The sequence below is a fragment of the Leuciscus leuciscus genome (genome assembly GCF_965113295.1).
Source record: "Leuciscus leuciscus genome assembly, chromosome: 3".
NCBI classification, from domain to species: domain Eukaryota; kingdom Metazoa; phylum Chordata; class Actinopteri; order Cypriniformes; family Leuciscidae; genus Leuciscus; species Leuciscus leuciscus.
The window spans coordinates 58296455-58319015 of NC_138727.1; the positions used below are offsets into that span (position 1 = coordinate 58296455).

The window sequence follows — 22561 nt, forward strand, 5'->3', positions numbered from 1 at the left end:
ATATACCCGTTTATGTGGTTAAGAAGGAAAGGGGTGATGGTGGCGAGAGAGTGTTGCATCGCAATATGTTAAGCCCATGTAAGTTTGAGATTTCCTTGCCTTCAGAGGAGGAAGAAGTAGAGGTCTTGCATCCTGATTCTAATGTTAATCCTATGAACAGTGATTGGTGTATGTATCCTTGGGTGGGGGGCTGTCTTACAGGTCTGCCAGTACCCACACAAAAGGACGGAGAGACTGCCCGTAATATGGACATGGAAGGAGCAACATTACAGACTGCACAGGGGGAAAATCCCTCAGGTTCACATGCTTCACAGGTCGAATGTTCAAGACGGTCCACTCGGGCCACGAAGGGTCTGTTGCCTCAACGTTATAGAATGTGAAGTATTCGAGTGGGAATGTGCGGACACATTTAGAGTAGGGGGGGTGGATGTAAGCTGCTCATCCCAAATTAGGGGAGTGGCAACGCTACTAGCGTCCACAGTGTTTTCCTCATGATGTGCCGGGGAAGAGAAACACCTGTGTTGCATTAGCAATCAGGGATCAAAGCCATAAAGGTATGATGTATTTGTTGTTTGGGAGGGCTTTTTGTGCGTGCTGCTGAGTTCTTTGCCGAGGCTGCCGTGCCGGGACGTGGGTTGGAGATAGACGCGTGCGACTGGGAGGGATATTTTGTTGGGGAGTTTTTCCCTGAAAGTTTGGCGGCCGCCATCGATTTCTTTGAATGCGTGAACCCACGTCCGGTGGTGGGTAAGGAAGCCAGCAGTACACTTTCATTTTTAATGTTATTGATGTGTGTCTTGGTATTGCTATGTTCGCCGGGGAGGCTTTAATTTATGTGTGTGATTACCGGTCCCCCGGCGCTATTTGTGTGCAAAGTGAGCGCGTGTGAGTAAGGGGGTAGGAGAGCAGGTTACCTCCCATATGACTCTTATACTGTATAGCTATTGACGACGGCTATGTATTTAGCGTGAGTGGTATTGATGGTGTGTCCTGATATTTGGTGTGTATTTATTGGTGTGGTATTTAAGTGATTTATATGACTTTGTATGAGGTTTGCAGTGCAATGAAATTATGCGTGTTATAGGTGATCACATGAATTGATTTAATGCATGTATTTAACAACCTTGGTACCCTTGTGCCGAATATATTGTCCTGTTTGATTGATGCTTTATTTATCTTTAAGCTTATTGATTAAATGTTATCATTAATTACAAATACATGATTAGAATGGTACCTGTTATTGCATCAACCTGCTGTCCCCCCCCTGGGTTTTAATACTATGCTTGTTCAAAAATAAAATTGTTATATTTATATTTAAGAACTTGTGTATTTGAGTGTTTTCCTTGGTTATTGAGCCACAGAAAATCATTGGTCCAGTAGAGAACCTGTAGATCACTCTACTACGGTGGGGTGGTTACACTAGCTTACTGTTACAGTGCCATTAGCTAGATGTAATGTAACCTTAGTGACACTATTACATGAATAGGGTGCTCACTACTATTACAGTTGTTCCCGGGCTCCATGTATCCCCTGTAATGTTAGTATTGTGTTGTCACAAACGCGCTCTATCGCCCCAGTAACAAATAAGCGGCGCTAAAGGTAACTTTCAGGACTGTAGCCTTCAACTTGCTAATGAATTGGAGGGGGGGATGGGCAGTTTTCATTTTTGAGAAACAGTGACCTTGTTTGTGAAATAGTAGGCTACTCCCGTTCTGATTCTCCCCTCGACCTCAGTCTGTTCGGCATCTTGTCTATCAGCTTCGAAAAGTTTGTAACTCCTCGTCTGTGTATTCTGGCTCAAAACGATATGGTTCTGGATCTTGGTTTGATACCAAATAAAAATCCTCTGACAATTCCTCAAAGTCAGCCATGATCACGAATCACATTTGCTACTAGCTAGTTAGTCACGTTGGTTTTGTTGACGGAACGGCGCTTCTCGGGTGCTGCGCTAATCACTCCGCCCAAGTAGCAGTGCTTCGCCTTCTGAGAAAATAGTTCCCAGTATTTAAACGTTTAAAAAATGGCTGTGTCTCATGTCACCTTGTTATTTGTGCACACTGTGACTATACAAATCACATCATGTAAATAGGAAAATGTTGGCGTTATTTTGTCACTTATTGGGATTAGTATGCTAGCTGTAGCCATTTACATCCAGTCTTTGTGCTAAGCTAGGCTAGCGGTGGGTGCGTCAAACAGACTTACAGCACGCACGGAGATGAAAAAGGTATGTATGGACTTATCTAACTCTAGGAGATACGGTGAATAAGCTAAGTCGAAGTGTTCCTTTAAGTGTGTGGGTCCCAGGGAAAATTCGTTAATGAGGCCCTTCTAAAAGATTGTTTTAACATAAAAATAAAGTGCTTATTTTTTAATAAACAAAATGTCAATCTTCATCTTTATAGTAGAAGATACAATACAATCTTCATATTTATAACGGACTGTTACCATAAAAACTGTGCTTTGTGTGGTGGTGACAGGAACAAGCTGTTTAATCTTTATTTTAATCTTTATTTTATTTTATTATTTTATTAGTTCATGACGTCTCACTGAATTCACAACTTTCTTATTCAGTCATTCATTCACACACACGAGAGAGTACCACAGACACACATCTTACCAAATCACTAACATCGTAATGATCACTGCAGCTCCACAAACCCCTCCAATGGATATGTATAATATCACCAGACGTCCTGCAACTGAGACAAAAGAGTAAAACGTCTGAATAGATTAATTTGCTTCACTTTAGAAAGAGTAATGTAAGTAATATGAGCCGCTCTACCTTTAACAGTGACAGTTACAGCGTCTGATCTCTGAGATCCATGTTGATTGTGAGCCTGACAGTAGAAGCGTCCACTCTGTAGTGCACTGAAACTCTGTCCAGATCCAACAGCTGAGGTTTCATTCTCCTTAAACCAGCTGAAGTTCAGAGCAGGAGGGTTTGAGTCACTGATGCAGTTCAGAGTCACTGAATCTCCCTCCACTATTACACCAGATCCATTTATCAACACTGAGACGCTCCTGGGTGGGTCTAAAACAGACAAAAATGAAAATTCACAATAACTATTACAAAATTATGTGTTTGGAAATTTTAAACAATGTGTAGATAATTATTAACTCACACATAATGTTTAAAGTCACAGTATCAGAGTATTTCTCCCCATGTTTATTGATGGACTTGCACTTGTATTCTCCACTGTCATCAGAGCTGATCTTTGAGATGTTGAAGATTCTTCCAGATCCTACAATCGTTCCTCCTTTAATCCAGCTGATTTCTGCAGGAGGGTTTGAGTCACTGATGCAGTTCAGAGTCACTGAATCTCCCTCCACTATTACACCAGATGGACTGATGGACACTGAGACTCTCCTGGGTGGATCTAAAACAGAAAACAAAATTGTATAATTTGGGGGGGGGGGGGGGGGGGGGGGGGGGGGGGGGGGGGGTTCTAGGCTGTTCTAGGCTGTTTTCCCCAAAGCATTGTAAGCCTAGGTAGATTGTATAAATCACTGGTACCAATGGTCTCTACGATTGACTTTAGGCCTGTTAAATCCAACACAAATCTTATGCATGAAAATTCAGTCTGATTTTGCATGCAATATGTCTTTTAATACTGATGTGGATAAAAAACGCAGATGGGCTGAATGAAATGCTAATTCAAACACTGAAAATAGGTGGTGCTTACAGAAAAGAAGAAATAAGAAATAACTCTGTTACTCTGGTACCAAAAGCACAAACTTTTGTTTTAGTGTGAACAAGAACAGATCTTCAGACTCACAATGCTTCGGGAAAACACAGCTCTATTTATACAACAGTTACCGAACCATCATTAACTCACACATGACATTTAAAGTCAAATTATCAGAGTATTTCTCCCCATGTTCATTGATGGACTTGCACTTGTATTCTCCACTGTCATCAGAGCTGATCTTTGAGATGTTGTAGATTCTTCCAGATCCTACAATCGTTCCTCCTTTAAACCAGCTGAAGTTCAGAGCAGGAGGGTTTGAGTCACTGATGCAGTTCAGAGTCACTGAATCTCCCTCCACTATTACACCAGATGGACTGATGGACACTGAGACGTTCTTTGGAGGGTCTAAAACAGGACAAAAATGAAAACCTTAAATCATCTAATTCAAACACGATCTCCTAATCTTAAAAAGAATAAATGAATCTGTACTCACACATGACATTGAGCTGAACAGCAGGAGAGATGTGAGTGTGTCCGTCTACAGCACAGCTATATCTGCCTGAATCCTCTCTTCTGACTGACTGCAGCAGGAGTTCATTGTTTCTGTCTCTTCTCTCAGTTAATGGCTGTGAGTTTCTGTACCAGATGAATGTTGCTCTGTCAGTCAGAGCGCAGCTGCTTTTACATCTCAGAGTGACTGAATCTCCCTCTGTCACTCTCTCAGGAGACTCCACCTGAAGATCTGAACACAACACACACATTATATCTAGTGCTGCTGTCATACACTGATTATTATTCAACATAATGCACAGAAGAAGAGATAAACCTCACCAAAGTCACCTGTGACATTAAGAGTCACTCCTGGTTTACCAATCCATTTGTCTTTATCAGTTGTGAATCTGAAATAGTACATGTCTTCATCCTTCAGTGTCACATGACTCAGTCTGATGGTGCAGTTCTGCTGTTTATCTCCCAGATACTGAAGCCTCTGACTGTATTCAGGGTCCTCAGACAGATCTGGATACTCTCCATTATCTTTTACCAGTGTTTTGGTCCAGAACACTTTCATGATCTGATGTCCAGTAGGGTATATATAAGTGCATCTCATTATCACTGTTGAGTCCTTTAGTGCACAGATGTGTGAAGGATTGTAACTCACACTCCAATCAGCACCAGAAACCTCTGAAACACAGAATTCATCTTGAACAATTTAGCAGCAGCTTGTGCATATAAAATTGCAGTATCAAATTTATCTTGAGTGTTTCTGAAGTGTTGCATTGACTAACCATGAATCATGAGAAGAACGATCAGAGGAACAGGAGGAGCCATTCTGAGTGATGTCACTATCAACACCTACAACAAATGTACAGTGGCTTATTTTTCAACTTAATGTCTTGTCGTTTTGGTCTCACTGTTACACATTTAGTTTTTCATATTATATAATATATATAATTATATAATATTCATTTAAATTACAGTTACAGAACTTTGTTTTTGGTTTATTTTAAAATAATAATAGCACTAGCCTCCTCTTCCTTACTTATCAACAAACTTTGCGAAAGTATGAAAATTGAGCACCATCTGTTTTGAGATTGAACAGAGAACTAAAAGAGAAATACGCTCTAGTTCTTAGCTTAAAGTCAAACAGAAATCAATGAAATACTTTTATTTATGCAAGAAAATGACAGCAACCATCATTTTTGCACTGCTTGAGTACGGAACTGTCTAACGCCTTTCCCCGTCCCCTTTTGACTGACAGCAGCTTTCATTAAATAGTCAGCCTGTATTATACAGTTATCTGTTGTTAAAAGATTAAAGTTTTTTAAGGTGTTTTTCACCAACATACAAACACTGCTAGATAAAACATTGTGCTATTGGACTTTTGATTTCAAACCATATAGTTAGTGAGACAGCCCTGTGACAACTAGCCCCAACCAATCTCCCATAAATCCCCCACACTTAAGATATTTGACTGAAAAGTTGTAAAATCATGCTCTTACCCGTTTCACCAACACCAGTGACAGCACTACAAATGATCAGGATGAAACCAGTATAGGCGTTTTCACACACTGAATGACACGTGATTAACACATTATATTTTAACATGAGCTTATGACACCTCAACTAGTGCAGATCGAGCAGAGGAAGAGTTTTAACAGACAACATTAGACCTAGGCATAAACATTAAACTGAGAGAAACTTTATATCAGTCCATGTTTTCAAACTTGGGAATATCTGTATTTAATCAGTTGCATATAGATAGTAATGACAAGGAAACTTTTCTTTAGAAACAGAGAAAATAATTGCTTGAATAACTTTTCTTTAATTTGCACATGCAGACCAACTATCCTAGCTTGTAAAACACTGGAAGGTATTGCAGTAGCAGTGACATCAAAACACACATTTCATCGCTAGCATCGCCAACTGTGCACTTGATAAACCTCCAATTTACTGATTTATTAATAGCAACCTGAAGTGTTAAATAAACAAATAACTTAAAACACAGTGATGAAACAGAATTGATTCATCTGATTCTTTTTATCATGAGAACTTCTAAAGCAATTTTTTTATCAGCGGCCTTGTTCTTCTTGAATACATCACGTCTCAAAAAAAAAAAAAAAAGTTTCCTCTTTAGTAAGTGAGATTTCAGCATCACAGTGTGATCACGTGATCTTCATAAGCGATGGAGAGACGCTGAGAGACGTCACACCCAAGAGGAAGAGGAAATCAGTCCTGTCAGAATAACGCTTGAGGCCTTTTTCACATATGGCGGCTCTAGTAAAGGAAGTGCTGCCTATATAATATATAAATGAAAGATCCAAATTGGCAATCAATTCACTGAAGCTGCTGTTAGAAGCTCCCGATTTCCATAAAAACAGTTCTGAGATGCGCGTTCAGGACTGCACAGGTGAACTGGCTTGACAAACCTGAAATAAATGTTTTTTAATGCTATTTGATGCAAGTAGACAATATGTCTGGGCAAAGAGCACGCATGCTCAGTTCTCGAGGGAGCTGTTTGAGTGCTCTGCTCTCGTTTGTCCGTCTTCGCGAGGGAGGAGTAACAAGGATCTGTGCCCAGTAGCTCAGGTCCCTCTCACGCCGAGGCGAAGAGAAGATCCAGGTCCAGGGGTTCACAGATGGAGCTGGTGGAAGTGTTTGAGAGAGAAGTGAATCTCTCGCATGGTTCCGTCGCCAACGAGAGCGCTCTGCAGGGCGAGGATGCAGCATCCGATGCATACTCTGGGTCAGCGGACAGTGGTCTACTGGCACCATGCCAGGAAGAGCAGGAGATGGTGGTCGAGGGCAAAGAGGACGAGTCATCTGAGCCCTCGCGACCTTCCTGCCCCTCGTATGAGGAACTGTTGGGGGTTACCTTGAAAGCTCGACTTGACTTTACTTGACTTGAATGGCAGGGCATACGTGGCAGCAGGTCAGACTGGTGTTTCACAGCATACCATGGCAGTGCTTCAAGCTAACCAAGCCGATGCTGAAGGACTTGGATCAGGGTCAGGGTCTATCCTCATGATGTGGTATCCGAGCTGTGCCACACCACAGATCTTGCTCTCCGCACCACCAATCAGACCACTGACACAGTTGGTAGATGGCGGCGATGGTGGCAATGGAAATGCACCTGTGGGTGAACCTGGGATCAGCACAGTCTGCGTGATCTAAATTAACTGCATCAAAAGGCATTAAAGGCTTTCTCGTTGATGCCCCGGTTTCACCATCTGAACTTTTTGGCACCTCCGTAGAGGCGGTGGTGGAAAAGTTAATTTAGATCATGCATACCGCGCTGATCCCAGCCTGTGCCCAGGCAGCCAGGGGTTCCTGGCCTGTCCCGGTTTGAGAACCGCAGACAGGAGCAGAGGGCTAACGTCGCCTCCTGGTACCCCTCCTCCTCCCTCTCAGAGTAGGTTGTGGAGAGGGCACGACCCGAGGAAAAGGAAGCAAAATTTGAGGGAGGTGATCCATCACAAGCGCTCCCTGCACCAGTGAACGATCCTTCCCTCTGAGGGTCTGTAAATCGACCCTATTCTCTTGATTTTCTCTCCCCCTGTGCCCTTCCTCCACAGGCACCAAAAAAAAAAGGTCTGAGACAGGGTCAATGATGAGTGTGCTCCATCAGTTGGAAACCGTCTGAAGGTCCAGTGCAGGGCTTGAGAGTGAGGGCACCCTTTCAGGCTGTAAAAGTATGGCAGGCCTCTTTTACATTTAAAGGCCTCTGCTCCTCAGTCACAGGTTGAGCTTTGCAGGTCACTTCATCACTTCGTCGCTCCTCTGAGCGTTCCAGATAGTTGATATGGCAAGCGTTCAAGAGGGCTTTGATATTCTGTGTGAGTAAGTGGGCTTCCTCTCGGTTGAGAGTTATTCTGGAAAATGAGCCACCGCTTTACTGAGCTCCAGGCAAAGATCAAGATTTTCAAGCGAATGGCCTTCAGAGACAAGCGGTGAGTAAGCAGGTCAAGTGCATAATGATAAACATCTGTGTCTTGTTGCAGTAATTGGCATGGAGAGACTGGATAAAATCCACTGGGAAACTGGGAGATTCTGAGATGATGGTACTTTGATCTACTGAGAAATGTATGTAAGCTCAGGGAACATGTGTTTGTTTTTGGTTTATTTTAAACTAATAATAGCACTAGCTTCCTCTTCCTTCCGTATCAATAAACTTTGCGAAAGTATGAAAATTGAGCACCATCTGTTTTGAGATTGAACAGAGAACTAAAAGAGAAATACGCTCTAGTTCTTAGCTTAAAGTCAAACAGAAATCAATGAAATACTTTATGCAAGAAAATGACAGCAACCATCATTTTTGCACTGCTTGAGTACGGAACTGTCTAACGCCTTTCCCCATCCCCTTTTGACTGACAGCAGCTTTCATTAAATAGTCAGCCTGTATTATACAGTTATCTGTTGTTAAAATATTAAAGTTTATTAAGGTGTTTTTCACCAACATACAAAACACTGCTAGATAAAACATTGTGCTATTGGACTTTTGATTTCAAACCATATAGTTACTGAGACTGCCCTGTGACAACTAGCCCCAACCAATCTCCCATAAATCCCCCACACTTAAGATATTTGACTGAAAAGTTGTAAAATCATGCTCTTACCTGTTTCACCAACATCAGTGACCAGTGACAGCACTACAAATGATCAGGATGAAACCAGTATAGGCGTTTTCACACACTGAATGACACGTGATTAACACATTATATTTTAACATGAGCTTATGACACCTCAACTAGTGCAGATCGAGCAGAGGAAGAGTTTTAACAGACAACATTAGACCTAGGCATAAACATTAAACTGAGAGAAACGTTATATCAGTCCATGTTTTCAAACTTGGGAATATCTTTATTTAATCTGTTGCATATAGATAGTAATGACTAGGAACCTTTTCTTTAGAAACAGAGAAAATAATTGCTTGAATAACTTTACTTTAATTTGCATATGCAGACCAACTATCCTAGCTTGTAAAACACTGGAAGGTATTGCAGTAGCAGTGACGTCAAAACACACATTTCATCGCTAGCATCACCAACTGTGCACTTGATAAACCTCCAATTTACTGATTTATTAATAGCAACCTGAAGTGTTAAATAAACAAATAACTTAAAACACAGTGATGAAACAGAATTGATTCATCTGAATGTTTTTATCATGAGAACTTCTAAAGAATTTTTTTTTTTTTATCAGCTGCCTTGTTCTTCTTCTTTAGTAAGTAGGTTTCAGCATCACAGTGTGGTCACGTGACCTTCATAAGCAATGGAGAAACGCTGAGAGACGTCACACCCAAGAGGAAGAGGAAATCAGTCCTGTCAGAGTAACGCTTGAGGCCTTTTTCACATATGGCGGCTCTAGTAAAGGAAGTGCTGCCTATATAATATATAAATGAAAGATTCAAATTGGCAAGCCTCTGTGCCCAGTAGCTCAGGTCCCTCTCACGCCGAGGCGAAGAGAAGATCCAGGTCCAGGGGTTCACAGATGGAGCTGGTGGAAGTGTTTGAGAGAGAAGTGAATCTCTCGCATGCTTCCGTCGCCAACGAGAGCGCTCTGCAGGGCGAGGATGCAGCATCCGATGCATACTCTGGGTCAGCGGACAGTGTTCTACTGGCACCATGCCAGGAAGAGCAGGAGATGGTGGTCGAGGGCAAAGAGGATGATTCATCTGAGCCCTCACAACCTTCCTGCCCCTCGTATGAGGAGCTGTTGGGGGTAGGGATGGGCATGATTAATCGACGATCGATAATTGATCGTTAAGAATTTCGTCGATCACGTTTATTTGTTATCGATTACACTAATGCAGGTTGCGTTGCGTAGTGTGAGTCTTGAAGCAATGGAATTAATTTTAGCGCGGAGGTACCTGTGCATCCCGGCAACGTCAGTCCCCTCAGAGCGGGTGTTTTCGGCGGCTGGACTGGCTGTCACCAGGTTGCGGTCGCGTCTGATCCCAGATCATGTCAACATGCTTATCTTTCTCAACAGAAATCAGTAGACTGGTGCAGAAGTTCTATGGGAACTTCATGCGTTTTCTCAGATCGGATAGCTATCTGATTTATCAAAATGATTCCATTTACACCTGGTCATAAATGTGTTTTTGCAAAACGGATATAAATCCGATCTTGAATTCCCGCGCTATACTGTATGCATATTTAAATTGTTGCACGTCATCGAAACCAACTGATATGAGCTGCATTTTATTGATCATCAGCGAAAATTTCTAAATCAAAGACAGCAACAAGATATTGCGGCAACAGCCCTGGTAAGATCATTTCGGTTCTTTACTTTTAATGAAGATGATTGTGTGTTGATGAATGACTTTCACTTTGATTTGCGATAGTTTGCACGTTGGCTTGATGAATAGATGCTCATCTGTGGTGATGCGTGTTGAAGTAGCGTCGTCATATCTGGATATAACATGACATATAGCCTATAACACGCTCTCACACGTTTATTTCTTATCATTTTTGGGATAAGTCAAATTTGCATATGTGGTTTCAACAACCAGATGCATTTACTCTTGTCCAGTTTCGTCTGGAATGCGTCTCAGATCTCCTCCTGAAGTGGTTTGAGCGATCGGATTTAAATCCGTCTCGAATGCGTTTCGGAGGGCATTTAGATTTGGTCTTTTCACGACCGGAGAGCTATCCGATCACAGAAAACGGATGAAGTGGCCATGGGTCTCTGTTTAAGAACGCCGGCTCGCAGCTGCAGGTTCCGCTGGTTTAGAGCACCGCAGGAATCTTCAAGTCTATCGAACGTCCAGTTTCACTGCCACAAGTTGATCTTCTTGTAATAAAGATCTCATCGAGGACAAACAAACTGTATTTTTGTATTTTCATTGCATTTTTAATTTATAAAAAGTTAAAGAAAAAATTAATTTCAATATAAAAATATCAATGATTAATCGATAGTCGATCGTTAATTCTCCCGACGATCGACTAAGAAAATGTAATCGAATGCCCATCCCTAGTTGGGGGTTACCTTGAAAGCTCGACTGACTTTACTTGACTTGAATGGCAGGGCATACGTGGCAGCAGGTCAGACTGGTGCTTCACTGCATACCATGGCAGTGCTTCAAGCTAACCAAGCCGATGCTGAAGGACTTGGATCAGGGTCAGGGTCTATCCTCATGATGTGGTATCTGAGCTGTGCCACACCACATATCTTGCTCTCCGCACCACCAAGCAGACCACTGACACAGTTGGTAGATGGCGGCGATGGTGGCAATGGAAATGCACCTGTGGGTGAACCTGGGATCAGCACAGTGTGCGTGATCTAAATTAACTGCATCAAAAGGCATTATAGGCTTTCTCGTTGATGCCCTGGTTTCAACATCTGAACTTTTTTGCACCTCCGTAGAGGCGGTGGTGGAAAAGTTAATTTAGATCATACCGCGCTGATCCCAGCCTGTGCCCAGGCAGCCAGGGGTCCCTTTTTTACAGGGACCAGATGCCCCATGGATGAGTCCTGCTGACTTCAACATTCACATGAGTCTCTGTACATGAACATGGTAAAGTGAAAATCAAACACCTTGGAAATGAAAGGTATGTACAATGTTTTTAGGAATGGCACAAAGGTCTCTGTCTTTGGATCATTGTTTTCAATAATGTGCTTTTTTGTCATTTGTTGTGTATCTTTGGATTATGTTGTGTTGTAAATAAATTCAAACAATTTAAAAGCCTCCTCATTCTTTGTGCAAGGTTGCTCAGAATGATAGGGCCTGATCGCTCCTAATAGGGCATTAGGGGAGTGTCTTTGTCTTTCTGTGAAAGCCATACATATTAATTATGTGATCACGCCTACTCGCATAAAGCTTTCTTACAGAAAACACGTCTTACAAATTTTAAATCAATATATTGTCTGAATGAGCAGTCAGGATGATTTTCACATAGTGAAGAAATAATCAGTATGGGTTTCATGGCCTAAATGAGATATAAGCACAAATAAGCACAAATGTCAGAGCATGTCAAAACACCTCCAGGGCCAGAAAACACCTCAGACCCCAGAGGGTTAAGGTGAGATATGGCAGGCAAAAAAAAATCTATTTTTCATGCAGTGGTTAGTTTTGAGATTTTGGGCTAGTTTACTCCTTCAATATGTGCTCTTTCTAGCTACTATAACCCAGGTGAAAAGGAAATATATTTAAATTGTGTTTATTTTGATATATTTAATGCATTTTAAGTGTATTGTATTAAATATATATTTAATTGTGTTATTTTGGAACCTATTAAAGTATACTAAATGTACTAAAATATATATTTAAGTTCAATTTTAAGATAATAGTAATATATTTTATTATACTTAATTGTGTTAAAATGGCCCTATTTTAAGTACATTTAGTGTATTTTATTAGTATTTCTTTATATTGCATTTTTAAAACATTTAAAATTTACTTTAGAAATACAACTTAAGTATATTTTTAATTTTATATTAATGTGTTCCTAGTATATTTTAAATATGATATCAGCTTATTACTAATGTATTAGTAGAACAATATAAGACCCACTTTTAGTACATTCAAAATGTATTTTTTCTGCAAACCCATTCTTTATGAATTTAATATATTCTAATGTATTAAAAGTAGTAAAAAAATATGTTTTAAAAACACATACTTAAAATATTAATGTGTTCCCAATATATATTAAATATGATATTAGCTTATTATTAATGTATTAGTAAAACACTATAAGACCCACTTTTAGTACATTCAAAATATATTTTTTTATGCTAAACCATTCATTATGAAATTAATATATTTTAGTGTATTAAAAGTACAGTTAAAATATATATTAAAAAACACACAGAAAAAATATTTGTATAAAACACAAATACACTTTGAAAGATAGTAAGAAAAAATATTTGTATAAAACACAAATACACTTTGAAAGATAGTAAACTTTAATGAACTAGTACATGAAAAATAAACAAAATACATTAACATAAAATGCATCTGTATAACAGAACAAACAAACAAAGTGATATAAAAAAAGATAAAGTTTTAATTTATTTAGAATTTAAGAATTTAGTTATTAAACTTGGAGTTGGCTTCATTGTTGCACTTTCTTCGGATTAAGGCTCTCACCTCAGACACTGTCGTGGTCGGAAACTGTTTGATCACAGTATCTTTGAAAAGGGAAAAAGATTATTATTATTTTTTTAAATATTAATGCAAAATGAACATCTGTAAAATGTAACTGTTCCCTTTCGAAAGGGAATTGCACTGTGTATAGGCGCCCCTTTTATACTTCTTTTTTATACTTTATACTTAACAGTGTTTTTGGTTGTCACCAAATTCAATTGCTGTGATTTTATGGCTTTTCTCAGCTGTTCTCAGGGAACCAATGTTACAGTCGTAAAGACAATTTTTTAATATGGCATGTAATGCTTAGTTCATATATTTTAAAAGTAGACATTCAATATAAAATGTTAATATAATGCAAATAAGGAGTTCAAAAAGAACAAACATCAAGAGCCTCATTTATAAATGTTGCGTACACACAAAAGAAGGCGTACGCCGCTCTCTACGCAATACTTTATTTATAAAAATACTTTATACTACGCAATACATTATTTATAAAAAGCAAACTTGACAGGAAAAAGAGCGGCCCTTCACGCAAACTCTGACCCAGGCGTACGCCCAAAAACGGGTGAAATGAGAAATTGCAACAACGTTGGCAGATGGAAGAAACACGTGAAAGTGTGTGAAACTGTAGACCGTTGTGTAAAAGAAATGACAATACTGCCTCTCATAAATAACATGAAGCTTGCTTCACAAAGCAAGTCTTAAAATTAACAGCCTAACACCCGTTTTATTGATCTGCAGTGTAAAACAAACAAAATCAAAAGAAGATTACCTAACAGAAATGCAAATTAACACATATTTGCAAAAGGATTGTTCTGCAATAATATTGGCATTATGCAATTTATTCTCATAAATAATATGGTAAACAGAACAAAATCAACTGATATTTTCGTCAATTTGTCCGTCTGGTGGAGCAAATAGGCCTAGATGCAATTATAGACAGATAGAAAATCTAAATAAAATTATAGAGAAAGATAATATAAATATAATTTCACTCAGCCTAGCCTATCACTTAAAGCAAATATATCCACAGCCACACCCTAAATGTCCTCACCAGCGGCCACGTTGGATCGTTTAGTGAAACTGACACATATCGGCAGATGAAGTAAAACCATAAGTCTTCAGTCATAATGATAAATGTTCACAATAACGCTTTAAATAAAATAATGAGCTAAATTGTTTTACTTCTATTTAAACATTTAGATTAATCTCATTAATGGAGTTATACACTTATACTATGAAATGTAGGCTACTGAAAAGATATAGGCTATATATATATATATATATATATATTTATATATATTAGGGATGTGCGGTATACCGGTACTGCAAAAATACTGGTATATATTATATTTCAAACGGTACAATATCATCATTTCGGTATTTAATACCGAATATTTAATCATATTCGGTATTTTTGCTGAATTCGGTATTTAATGCGCTGCTGTTCCTAAGTGCGCTAGTTAAACTGACGCGGGTCACGCGAAACCGGCAAACATGACAACGAAGGAACACAATGGATCAAGCAGATGAAGCTCATTCTAATTTCTAGACGTCCGAAATTAATAAATAGGGCAGTATGAGTGAAATAAGGCATTACTTTGCCTACAAAAGTAATGAGAAAGTCAAAGCAACAGACCTCAATGCACCGCTCTGCAAACATTGCTTTAAATAATGTGTTTTGCCACGAGAGGAAACGCATCAAATCTGTCACTTGCTCATCCCGACTTGTTCAAAGAGTTCAGAGATCGACAGGTCAGTCCATCAGTAAACTGATTTAATGTAGGCTTTTATTCACAACACTGAACAGCGCACATACATAAGAGCTTATCAACTACATGTGATACGGTAAACACGAAAGCTAAAATCTGCTCACATGACACGCTAGAACCAATTCAGTTTAGGTCTCATCATTTTTACACTTTGAAACAATCATATATTAATTGAATTTGAATGGATAGAGACAAGTAATATTAATTTTAGTAGTGATAGTAAAATGAATGGCATATTACTGCCGCTGTGGCAAACCCTAGATGAATAAACCAAAAGAGAGAGTTAAAATAGTCTGCTAGTTTGTCAACATCGATTAGGTAACCTGACCTAACAGTATTATAGCATTTATTAAGCTAGATCAATCAGTAATTATTATTTAAATATATTAATACATGTTTAGCATATTAACATTACTTTATGCAATCGATTAAACTAATATGAACCCAAACACAAACCAAATAGGATGAATAAATGCTATAAATGTTGATAATTCTGTTGACGCATGACAGCTAATGGTTTAAATGTCATTTCACTATGATATTATTATTCTAAATTAATCTATAATTATATATATATATATATTAACTTATTTTAATGGTATAATTTTTTTTTTTTTTTTAAATCAAAGTTTAACCTACTGAATATATGTTCCCTGACTGTAGGTTTTTTTTATTTTATTTTTTACATTTTGATACTTTTTCTTTGCACATTTGGTACTGGAGTTTAAAGCATTGTTTTTCAACCAAATTTTTCAATTAACTTAAATTGTGAGGCTGTTTTTTATGACCTGTGGTATCGATTAAGTATCGATACCGAGGTATTAGGTTCTGGTACCGTACCGAAGCAAAAATTGTGGTATCGGAACATCCCTAATATATATATATATATATATATATATTCATTAAATAGCCTATCACTATTTGATTAATTTATTTAAAAACAGTGCAAGGATATGCTACTAAATTATTTTTATTAACGTAATGTGACGGACATCCACATTTCATATTTTCCTAACATTTTGTACCATTAAACGTTATCATGTGGATTAATAATCATATGCAAATGATATGCAAATGGAGATATGCATAGTAAAACTCGGCGTTTCACGGACTATTTATGGGCAACTATTGGTTCTGTGCTTACGGACGTCCTATGTTTCATCCGTACGCCACTTCTGATGCAAATCCTACGCAAAGCTATATAAATGAGGCCCTAAGTCTGGCTGAACAACAGTGAAGTCTACATGTTATGTTACTGTATCATAGGCAATTTAACTGATTAACTGAAACAGTATACCCATTCAACAAGTATAATAATTATTATCCATAATGCCAATATTTCATATTAGAATTAATATTTGTTTTTATCAGTCCCCTTTTAACTTCAAGACCAAATAAAAGTGATGTACAAAAACACATACCGATGAGGGCTTGCACCTTGTGAGGGTCCAACTGGTCTTTTGATTGAGTCCCGGATTTACCAGTAAGGGTGCATCTGGCTAAAATTTCTCTTCCAAAAAGTACAGTGGCCAATTCTTGAGTAAAAAGAGAAGCTCGTGACTTGTTCAGTCTGTCATAGACTCTTTTAGGGATTTTTACATCAGAATCACAGAGGGAAATCTAAAAAACAAACATAAAAAAAAAAAACATCAATATATTCCTTTATAATTCAATTAAAAAGGTATAATTTTTTTACTTGATTCAGATCACTTACTGAAGTGTTCATGCACAAAAATACAGATAAAACGATACAAATACCCAGGCATGAAAACAGGTCAGGGGTAAAAAAGGTGAGAAGGATGCGGCAGCAAAAAATCCAATCAACTTTATATATAACACACACACATACATATATATATATATATATATATATATATATACACACACACACACTGTATATAGTGCTTTTTAATGTTAAATTCATCAATCTGGTGAAAATTAAACAAAGAAAAATTATTTTAGTTACAGTGTCTGTCTACATTACTACTAGGCCTACATAATAATAGTTATAATATTAATCCCATGATAGTAATAGCCATATATTGTAAAACAAATGCACTGAAAAATAAAGGAAACTTTCATAATTAGTTTTGTACTAATTTCTATAGGCTACTTGAAAGAGTATATTTCTATACTTCACATTAAAGGAGTGATTGGGCTCTAGCCCAGTGTCAATCAAGAAAAGAACCAAATGGGCCGCTGATCTACGTATTACATGGGGTGTCAGAAAAAAAAACTAACGCTGACTTTTTATTGACCAATGCATTACGCACAAACCAAGCGCCGCCAATTAAGCAAAACAAAACGAATGGGCCGCCGATGTACGAGTTTTATGGGCCGTTAAGACAAAAAACGAAACAAAAAAGTATGAGATGTATCGGCCCAAAAAGCACGTCGGCCCACCGGGAATCTCCCGGTAGTCCCGATGGCATTAGCCTACATGCCTGGACGTCACACAAAACAAAATCCTACCTGTAGCCTTTCACCATCCACTTATTTAGCTGCTGTTGCATCAATTGACATGCCATCTCCTTTTCCCTCTTTCTTTTTCTATTTTTAGCCCCCGACAGCTTTTTTGCATTATCCATCTTTTTCGACGACAACTCACTAACTTTACTCGTTCCTGCTCGCTCAGCGCTCACGGCGCCCGCGCCCGCTCGCGATATTATCCCGCCCTCTTCTATGTCAAAATAAAAAATAATGACATTGGCAACATCGCTGTCTGTATCTGACAGGACAGTTAACATTGTAAGCTAACTTACGTTACCTCAGGCTTGCTTTCCGACGTGCGGTTCATTGTTCGGCAGTGTGTCATCAGACCGAATCAGACTCGCGGTGTTAAAGACTTTGAAAACAATTCTGCCCTACTCTGACTCGGACTGGCTGTCAGGTTTCGGCATTAGGAATGATGATTGGTTTAAAGCTGCTAAGTTTATGGTAACTATAGAGATATAGCGGGTAAATGCTGACCACGACCCCCTCCCACCCCATAAATATTTTCTCATCGGATCTGCACAAATCACGTAGGTGACCCATTTTGGTTTTAAAACGGCGAATTTCGCCAAAAGGTGAGGAGTTTTCATGCCTGAATACCACTTTTCTTTATCATAAAGAATTTTACCATTTCTGAGGTTTCAGAAAGACACATCTCATTTGAATTTGGGCTTGAGCTGAGTGGGCCTCTCTTCATGGACTCTAGGACCTCTTTGAGAGATGCTACTATCCCTGGAAGATCTACAAGACAAAATTAAGATGCGTTATACAAAGTAAGGGCAGGACAAACACTAATTTATGTTTTTCCTGTGTACATGTACTTGGTCTCTTTTTTAAATGCTGACATATATTTTGGGTAACACTTTATTTTGATAGTCCACTTTAGACATTCTACTAAGTAACTTTGCAACTACATGTCGACTAACTGTCAATAGAGTATTAGTAGACTGTCTGCTTAATATCTGCTAACATTTTGTTTTGTTGGTTCCCCAACAGACACTACTGACTATAAGTAACTTGGCAACTACAAGTCAACTTATTCTCCTTACCAACATGCTACTGTATTATCTGTATTATCAGAAAATCAATTTTTTTTTCAGTCTGTCTTAAAGCAATACTTGGCCATAGCTGTTAAGAAAATCACCGTGATGACTTTTCCTCCCCATGCTCCCTTTAACTGATCAAACACAGACACCTCCATGAGGCATCATATTAGCTTCAGCTAAAAAAATTGTGTAGTTTTTTTAAAGTATTTTATTATCTAAAATTGAAAGCTTTAAAAAAGACGCTAAACTTTTCTACTTTCTTATAGACAAATCAATGTTACGGACTAAATTACAAGCTACTGTTGAATCATATGAAGAGTATATAGTAATGCACATACATAAAAAAAGGAAGAAGGCATCACTACAAATTAGCATAGGTCATGCTTTTCACCTTAATTCATACTATAAAATTTGTTTGTCCGTTGCGACAAGTTAGATTTTGTTTTAAATAACAAACCTTTACCTTTCAAAGCTTTGACAACATCAGCATCAAGCTCAACATTGGTTTTCCGGGGAGATGTATTCTGCAAAAGACTTCTATCTCCATATTCATCGTCACTGTCTAGTACAGCCTGTATTTGATACATTGGACACAAGGTTAGAAGAGGCTCAATTAAACATTTTGCTTAATTAAACATAATTACATTTCTAATTAATGTGTATATTATGACTCTATGGAATTCAAATACAAATCTAAATTTGCATTATTCAAATTTGTTGAACAGATTTAGTGAAATGAGAAAACATTTTTAGAAAATGTTTTACAAGTAATAAATATGTTTCCAGTCTTAATGATTGTAAACTAAGAAATCAGACATCTGTAATAGAACATTTTGCTGCTTTAGGAATCTCCTTCTAAGACAAAGTGTAGACAAGTTTGTTCTTGGTTGAAGTAACCTCTTGTTGATGTTTGAATTATTACCTCTTTAAACCCGCACCCATAAACGGTTTGGGAGTTGAGCATGCCTGTTCTTGGTATTGTTTGAATTATTATCAAACAAAACTGAGGCTAGCTAAACCCCCTCCTCCTAATCCGCGCAATAACACCCCAAACCCCACCCCACATCCGGTGACTGTCTGGAATAGTCTGTTATGTTTCGTTCTTGCGGGTTAACTCTGTTTGTAGCTTAAATGTTTTTTTTTTCTGTCTTTGTGGAGACTAGGCTGTCTGCAGAGACAGCATTTTACAGTGTGTTCAGGGGACAGCAACCCGGTCTCATCCCAAGACGTCACATACTTACGTGTCTTGACCATACGGCAACATACGACGCAAAGGGTACCACTATAACGTCAATATGAGACGGAGACATAAGCGCACCAGCAGCGCCTCCTAGCGGTACCCCTAACCCATACCTAAACCTAACCATTAACCACCGTTTTGGGATGAGACTGTGTTAGGGACAGGCAACTAGAGGATAGTGAGGAGATGTTTGTGGTTGGTGAAAAAAATTTTTTGGCATAAAAAAGGTGTGAGATCACTTAAAGCACCTTTAAACCATAAGGATTGAAGAATCCAAAGTTAACTTGACATTTAGAGCCACAATGTTTTACTTTAATTAGAAATAGATCAGAGGGGGAAAAAAAACTGAAATGTTGGAACAGAAACAATGCTTACTCTCTTTTTTGTTGGTCTAGGTATGTTTTCAAACAAGTCAATTTCAGTGTTATCTGAATCATCTGACATTGGAGTGGAGGTTACAGGAGCTGCTTTTTTTCTTTTCAAATCCTGAAGGTCTCTTTTCAGCTGGTCTCCCATTGCAACAGCAGCTGCACTTTGAGATGTACTTGCACTCTTAAAAAAAAACACATTGTAATTAACATAAAAAGGCAGACAAGCGATTTTAAACACAATTATCCTGAATGTTAAGTTAATCCACAACCTTTACGGCCTCAGATGTTTTTTGCCCTTTCAGAATGGTGGTCTTCCAGATGTCTTCACCTCTCTTAAAAGCATCTCTCTTTACAACTAAGTCCTTGTAAACATCTGTAATTACAATATATATATATATATATAAAAAAAACAATAAAGGGATATCCAACGTGAAGTTAGTAATTCCTCATTGTCATCATTTATTCACTCTCATGTCATTTATTCTTTCATCGTATTTAAAAACAAAATAAATATATTTTTACAAGGTTTTTTTTCCATTACAATTTTGAAAATTTTCATTGTAATGAAAAAAATTTCATTACAATGTTGACCTTTTTGGGGGGGGGATTGGGGGGCTACCCTTTTAGAAAACTCTAATCTAGGTTGCGCACCAGTTTTAAGGATGCTATTGTATGTTTTGTTCATAATTAGTTACTACTTTTGAAATACAATATAGTATTTGAATAGAGAAGATATGAGGATTTAACTTGACATAACTCTGAATTGAACCATGTTACAGAAAAAAAAGAGTAAAATAACACTTTTACAATTTCCAAAATAATCATATTTCTGTTATTAAATAAAAAAATTTAAAATACATCCTTAAACGCCTTTTCTATATAAATTCCAGAAAGGATACGAGAAAATAATATTTTTTACTAGCCCTAACAAGTAGATTAAAAACATTCAATGATAAAATAATAATATTAAGTAAACCAAAAAGTATAATAATGAATGAATCATATTTTTATTTTTAAAATGTAATAACTTAACAAACATCTCAAGGATCTGTTATATCCAACATTATCACGATTTCAACTCACACAGGTGGAAAAAAAATAGTTGTTTGTTATTTTTCACCAACGAAAAGTTATAAACAAAGAGACTCAACTAACTTACTCGACTTAACATGACCTGGCGGTTTAACTATAATTTTTTATTTTTTTACTTTACAATAGTGACTATATATATATATATATATATATATATATATATATATATATATATATATATATATATATATATATAAAACTCTTATATCAATATTTATTTCCGTTTTAATTTTACAGTACAAGTTATTTAATTGGTTTTGTTACAAAACTTTTGTAAAAGCAGTGGATGACTACGTTCGCTAAGACCCGCCCCCCTTAGTTACTGTCGCTACGCCCGACAAGCTACGCCGCTCTCATGCCCACACCATGTTCTAATGCAGGGAAAATACATCGTGGAGCAGAGAGCAGACTGACAACACGCTGACAGACAGGACAGAGCAGCTTAATTTTCGGTTACTTTTTATAGTATACATATTAAACAAAAGCTAACCTTTCATATTTGAACATTTTTAAAAATAAATGTAAACAATAAATACCGTTTTGTGGGTCTTTAATGTGTCTGTCACCTCACTGTAGGGCATCAAATAAAGCTGCTCGTGAACCAATCATCTCTTCCTTCTAGTTCAGTTATAGCATTCAATAAACATGAAATAAGATAAGAAGGGATGTTGTTTTATTCGCAGAAAGACGTTAGTAGTACACTCCGTTTCTCAAGTTTAAATCCTCCCATGTTAATCTCCCATCTTGTCTAACTGAGTTGTCGGAAAAAATGGCGGATGGCGAAGTATGATTGGTCAGATCACCTGTCAATCAAGCTCCCTACGAACGGTCAAATTGACATGAAAATCGACAGCCTAATATTACCAAATAGCCTAACATTTTCTAGAGTTAAATATCATAAATCTGTATATTTACAACACAAGACAACATTGTATTATGTTCACTGGGTTAAGTTGATGTTACTTATTGTCTAAGTGACAATCGATCATACCTTAATGTTGTGTAATAATCACAATTAACAACCATTTTGTTTTTTGCAAACACAATGTGCCATATTCGCACAGTTATTTTATGTCAATGCCTAGAATAACAATTTACTAAATTGATAGCTAGACGTTGCTCTCTTCAGTGTCAAGTTAGCGGTAAAGTTATCCATAGGCTATCTCATAGACTAACGTTATAGCATCGGCATCAACTTCTGAAAATATTTTCTAAACACAAAATTTGAATAAAGCCACTTATATTAATCACTAACAATTATAAACTTAC

General features: G+C 37.7%; 2 protein-coding genes and 1 long non-coding RNA gene across 3 annotated transcripts in view; all 3 read right to left on the reverse strand.

Annotated features, from left to right (window-relative positions):
• The window catches only part of LOC309493638 (sialoadhesin-like), a 190702-nt gene that overhangs the window by 19979 nt on the left and 148162 nt on the right, over positions 1–22561 (reverse strand). The window contains exons 11-15 of the mRNA XM_082162792.1: positions 4183–4431; positions 3837–4094; positions 3123–3377; positions 2783–3031; positions 2618–2699 (exon numbers count right to left, since the gene is read on the reverse strand). Coding sequence (XP_082018918.1) covers positions 2618–2699; positions 2783–3031; positions 3123–3377; positions 3837–4094; positions 4183–4431 — 1093 coding nt within the window. The remainder of the gene's footprint in view (positions 1–2617; positions 2700–2782; positions 3032–3122; positions 3378–3836; positions 4095–4182; positions 4432–22561) is intronic.
• Positions 13136–22133, reverse strand: LOC309493842 (uncharacterized protein). The gene is made up of 7 exons (XM_082163110.1): positions 21829–22133; positions 20470–20573; positions 20205–20381; positions 19053–19161; positions 18172–18284; positions 16472–16670; positions 13136–13319 (listed from the first exon to the last, which is right to left on the reverse strand). Exons 3-7 carry the CDS (start codon positions 20343–20345, stop codon positions 13219–13221), a joined length of 663 nt encoding a protein of 220 aa, XP_082019236.1. The 5' UTR covers positions 20346–20381; positions 20470–20573; positions 21829–22133; the 3' UTR covers positions 13136–13218.
• LOC309493967 lies at positions 16860–17465 on the reverse strand. The gene is made up of 3 exons (XR_014204145.1): positions 17352–17465; positions 16944–17210; positions 16860–16874 (listed from the first exon to the last, which is right to left on the reverse strand). It is a non-coding gene; the product is annotated as an uncharacterized lncRNA (long non-coding RNA).